Raw genomic sequence first — 5,391 nt, forward strand, 5'->3', positions numbered from 1 at the left:
CAGTTTTTTTCGGTTTTATATTCCGTTGTTCTTCGATTTTCAATTAATAAATTATTAGACTCGGTTCATTGGATTTTAAAAGCTCATATTTATTTAATATATATTCCAATACAAATATGGAATATGTTTCATCCATTTAAACAATATATAAATTATTGTAAAATAAAAAAAATAATAATAAATAATAATAAAAGATGGAGCCTATTTTTTATATGTGTTCTATAATCATGATGAGATCGTTGAGTTAACTGTTTTCCTTCATTATATAACATCAAAAAATCTTCGTTTTAAATCTCACAATCGATATAAGATGTATGTGATTTAAATCTTTTTAGACTTTTAACCCTCTTAACATATTTTATCATATACGTGCTTCACCTTCACCTACACCATAAAATATTATTTTTTTTATTTTATGGATTATCTTATTAATGGTGTGATATCTATAAATAGAACGACGTCATTTTGTGTATTTTGGTTAGATTCAGCTTTTTTTTCGATTTCTAGACGTAGAAAAACCAATCCAAACCTAAAATGAGGCCCTAGAATTTGGGACGCCGGACATCACCCATGTTGCCTCGCCCATTTGCACGACCCTAATGGTACCCATGACAATGAGTTTTTCCTTTCTATTGGCTTTATCCATTCTCATCGGCCTAGGAGGTTGAATTTCAAGTATATAATCATTGTCATTAAAGTTGAATCCAACATGGGAATTTGGTCTTGTTGTGTAGTTGAAGTCGAATGTTTAATTTTTTTGGAGCTATCTATATTTTCCACCTTTGCAACGATTTTCCATGCTATCTTTTCCAATCTTCCAAAAGTCTAAAAACTTAAAACTCTTTCCATTATTTTCCTCTCGAAACATGTAGAGAACCTTGGATAAGGTTGTCTCGCTTTCACAACTTTTTCAGATCAAGATGTTTGTACAAACCGTTAAATTGTGTATCTTTATTGGCTTTATTTCATTTCACATAAATGTGGTCTTTGCTTCGATAATCTCTCTTCGGTTCATTTCTTTGAGAAAACAAGTCCTAACACGTATCAAAAAAACACCCCACAACCAACTATGATATGGCACCTAGGGACGCATCTAGGCCCTATAGGCTATAGTTGCTTATCATATACGAACCATTCTAAATCAACATAACGCAAATACGATCTAAAAGTTTCTCGTATTCATCATGATTACAAAGAAAGTATTTATTCACCGTCTTTTTCCTAAAATTATTTCTTCCAAGACTCGACTTTAAAAAAAAAAAAAAAAAAAAAAAAAAAAAAAAAAAAAAAAATCTAACAAGTCCAAAGGGTATACAAAATATAAATCTAAACCAAATATTCTTAAACAAAGACAGACATTGAACCTCAAATAACATCTCCATTATGGTACATAAATACAAAGAACCATAAATCCATAATCATACCTGGTTGATCAAAGCTTGTTGCACCTGATACAAGTTACAAGACTTCTTGTTATGCCCAGGCTGCTTACACTTTGTACACGTCACTGTTCTCTTTGTTTCCACTTCTGTTTCTTCCCACTCCATCTTCTCCTTCACCTCATCAGCTGGTTTTACAGGTATTGGAGGTAACACAACAACTTCATCTTCTTCTTTTGTAATCTTACACTTTTCACCCTCTTCTTTCTCACCTTCCACATTTCCACCCTCAACTTCCACAATTACTTCATTTTCAATTTCACCCCCTACTTTCACATCTTCTTCATCCCCACCCCCTATTTTCACATCTTCTTCAATTTCATTTTCACCCCCTACTTTCACATTTTCTTCATTTTCATTTTCACCCCCTACTTTCACATCTTCTTCATTTTCATTTTCACCCCCTACTTTCACACCATGTTCATTTCCACCCCCTCCTTTCTCCATCTCCATCTTTTCACCCTCAACTTCCACCTTTTCACTCTTCAGCCCATCTTCTACCCTTTCCCACTCTTCTTTCTCAATTTCGCCTATCTTTTCTTCCACAACCTCAATCTTTTCAACATCTACATTTCCACCCCCTACAGTTATCATCTCTATCTTTTCAACCTTCTCCTCCTTCTCAATTGGCACCGGGGCTATAGATTCCGCATACGTTATACGATACGCATCAACCGTAAAATAATTCGAGCAAAACTCATACGGATTTTTACCGATCAAAGCAAAAACCGCAAGTGCATGTCTACATGGCAAACCGGTTTCTTTCCACCCTAAACAAGTACAACTCCAGTTACTCAAATTCACAACATGAGTCGAATCTTCACGAACCTCAAAAAGGGTATCAGAAGAAATCAACACTTTCAAACCACAAGATCTCAAATTCTCTTCTTGAAGTTGTTTCTCTTTAGAAGGCGTAAGATGTGTCCCCCACATACTCGCATCCAAATTCGCATCATTCATCTCATCAATCATAAAACGTATCAAAGCATCAATCTTTTGCAACAAAGGTAACTCCCGATAATCCTCCATTAACTTTGAGATTGATACGTTTATACTTATATCATCTACAATGTGGTTATATCTTTCACCTTCAAAGGAAGAAGTTGTCCAATGTTGTGGCTCAATTTGCATCACCCAATCGTAAGCTTGTGATGAAATTTGCTTAATTTGCTCCGTTGACTTTTTGAAACCGACTAATCGGACCGCATGTGCTGCGGTTAAAAAGTGAACCGGTAAAAAAGATTTACCATCACCGTGAAACGGACCTTTTACAGTTCTTTTGAAGCTCTCTAACAAATGGTAGATAGAATACCCGATATACGCGTTTTCAAAAACTTCAAGTATGGTGATTTTCAAATTCTTGTCTCTATCAAACACGAATGTGATAGGTTGTGGGGTCAGGATTGTGGATTTTAAAATTTCCAAGAACCAACGCCAGGTGTCAGTGTCTTCAGTGTCTACTATAGCAAATGCAACAGGGAGAAAACCATCGTTTCCATCAATGGCATTTGCTGTAAATATAAATTCTCCGAATTTTGACCTTAATGAAGTGGATTCAAGGAAAAGAAGTGGGCGACAGCTGTTTTGGAATCCGGATAATGGAGCGAAAAAAGAGACAAAAAGGGATTTGAATCTTTTGTTTTCATTAATCACGAGTTTTGAGATGCTTCCAGGGTTTGTTTCTAGAATCTTCTCACAGAACCATGGTAACTTGTTGTAAGATTCTTCATGTCCATGAAGTTTTTCTTTTTCCACTTTGACAATATCAAGCAAAGTTTCAGGCGCCACATCATCATCAAGTTCTTGATCACTGCTGTCAGGTGGAGGGACAGCTCGAGGGCGTCCTCTTTTTCTCCCTGATTTTGTCCCTGCTCCCTCTTTAGCAGCTAACCTCCCACTCTTTCTTTGTGATTTTCCAATTTTACCCTTGGACCCCGCAGAATCATCGGGGTTAGAAACTATGGTGGGGCGGCCATTGGCACCAAATTTCCAAGAAGGGGTACGCCTACGTTTCTTGACACTGTCAGCAGGGGTAGTATTGACATTTGGCTTCTTTCTTTTTGGATACCTACTAGGGACAAAATCGGAACTACAATCAGAATCTTGATTGATGTTGACTTGTTCAGAATCAGCACTTGTGGAGGTGTCTCCTGTGGACCCCTCATCCTTTGACACTTTTGTTTCGGTTTTTTCTTCATTTTCATTAGAAGATGCTTCAGTTTTAGCAGCTACAGTTCGGCGTGTTGTCCTCTTAGATGGGGATGCTAAAGGACTCTTTTGCCCCTTATCTTCTTTCTTCATCTTTTTATCTTTCTTGTTACCAACTTTGCCTCGTTTGACCACATCATCTTTCTTGGGACTCGTGTTGTCATTGTTTATAGTCTCATTGTTCTTGACATTGCTTTGGCTGTGAGGATCATCAGTATGATTAAAGAAATAGGAAGAAATGAAAGTAGAATGATGTAAATGTGTTTTTTTGATAGAACATACCTGTTAGTTTGTGTATCTAAGGCACTTCGATCAAAACCTGGTGTTCCTGTAACAAAGACTTCAGCTGTCAGTGCATCTCCATGAAAATCAATCATTCTTTTTACATCCTTATCGTTCTTCACTGTAATCAGGTTTCGTTTGTTTCCTGGAAGGAAATACTTGACAGTAACTGTTTCCTGGTTGAAATTACATGTTTCAGCCAAATTCAACTTTAATTCACTGAAGGGAGTCTCAGAATTGACATTTGCTGCATTTGCCTCTCCTCCATTATAAGTCATGGTTCCATCTTCATTTGTAACAAATTCACCACCAGATTGACAGATTAATATAAGCTTACCCTTTGCCATTTCATAAACCTACAGAAACAAACACAGCCAAGCAAAAAAAGGTTAACCTAGAGGGAATAAATGGGGAAGGAGACATCTTTGACCATCTATCTTTAGTGAGGGCTTCAAGTATGGAAAACTGCATACATAGCTCAGTTCCCAACCAACAAAACAAAGCTACAGTGTTGGCTTTTAAAGTCGGTTCTAGTATATGTCAATTACGAAATTTGGTGAAATTAACACCAACATTGTTCGATTCATAGTAGTTGGTATAAGCTTAATGTTTTATATAACTTTTCTCTTGAGAAGCAACTCATTCTACGTACAAACACAAAGTATAATTTGTATTGGGGAAGACAAAAAATCAACCAACAAAACAAATGATACAGCTACAAGTTCAGCAAGAAACACCAATAAAGGCAAAAAATTCACCAAAATTACATACAGAATGTCAGCCAGAGTTATGAAACCTTCAGAATCAACGTAAAGTACGCAAAAAGTGATACAGAAGGAAGCAGCTTACCTAGTAACTCTGCTTTTGCAGTTGCAGTTGTTTGACTGAATCGAAACTTAGGGTTTTCGGGGTTAAGATAAAATTTGGGGAGCTTGTAGAGAGAGAGGAAAGCGATGATTGGCGTTCAGGTGGTGATTTTCAGATCAAATCGACGACGAAGGGAGAGGACATAGGAATCGAGGGGGCATTATGGAATTAGGGCAAAAGCGGGGAGAGGAATTGAAACGAAAAGGGGTTAACGCCGTTGAAGAGGGAGGTCACCTTGCGGAGTAATCCTTGGATTATAAGCTTTAAAAAGTTATGTGGCAAGTTTGGAAATTTTCTTAAAACATTGGTTTCACCTTTTGGTGTTCATGTCAAATAGTATTGATTATCTGTTATTCAAAGAGGTTCTCATATTTATTTTCTAGAATTACAAAAGAATGTTTACAACTTGTTATATGATAACAAAAGATGTAACTGTGATAAAAAATAAAAAAATAAAAAAATAAATTTAATAAATATAAAAAATATCACCAAAGTTTGTTATCCAAAATGTCTCATTATATATGTTTTTATTTACTTTAATATGTTCAACCATTTTTTTATAAAAATTAGTCCGTTCGTTTCGATATAAAAATAG

At 35.9% G+C, this 5,391-nt stretch overlaps 1 protein-coding gene across 1 annotated transcript; it reads right to left on the reverse strand.

The window, feature by feature from the left end:
• Window positions 1-1,156: 1,156 nt before the first annotated feature.
• Window positions 1,157-5,072, reverse strand: LOC145053641 (uncharacterized). Its single transcript, XM_079001713.1, has 3 exons — window positions 4,779-5,072; window positions 3,930-4,285; window positions 1,157-3,846 (listed from the first exon to the last, which is right to left on the reverse strand). The coding sequence occupies exons 2-3, from the start codon at window positions 4,274-4,276 to the stop codon at window positions 1,419-1,421; spliced, it is 2,775 nt and encodes a 924-aa protein (XP_078857839.1). The 5' UTR covers window positions 4,277-4,285; window positions 4,779-5,072; the 3' UTR covers window positions 1,157-1,418.
• Between the last annotated feature and the right edge of the window lie 319 nt (window positions 5,073-5,391).

Source organism: Lactuca serriola, chromosome 5, assembly GCF_051521515.1.
Source record: "Lactuca serriola cultivar US96UC23 chromosome 5, Lser_US96UC23_V15, whole genome shotgun sequence".
NCBI classification, from domain to species: Eukaryota; Viridiplantae; Streptophyta; class Magnoliopsida; order Asterales; family Asteraceae; genus Lactuca; species Lactuca serriola.

Coding starts and splice junctions, on each gene's coding strand:
- LOC145053641 (XM_079001713.1), bottom strand. CDS start 4,276: ATGGCAAAGGGTAAGCTTATATTAATCTGTCAATCTGGTGGTGAATTT. Junction 3,847..3,929: donor TTAGATACACAAACTAACAG/GTATGTTCTATC, acceptor TGATCCTCACAG/CCAAAGCAATGTCAAGAACA.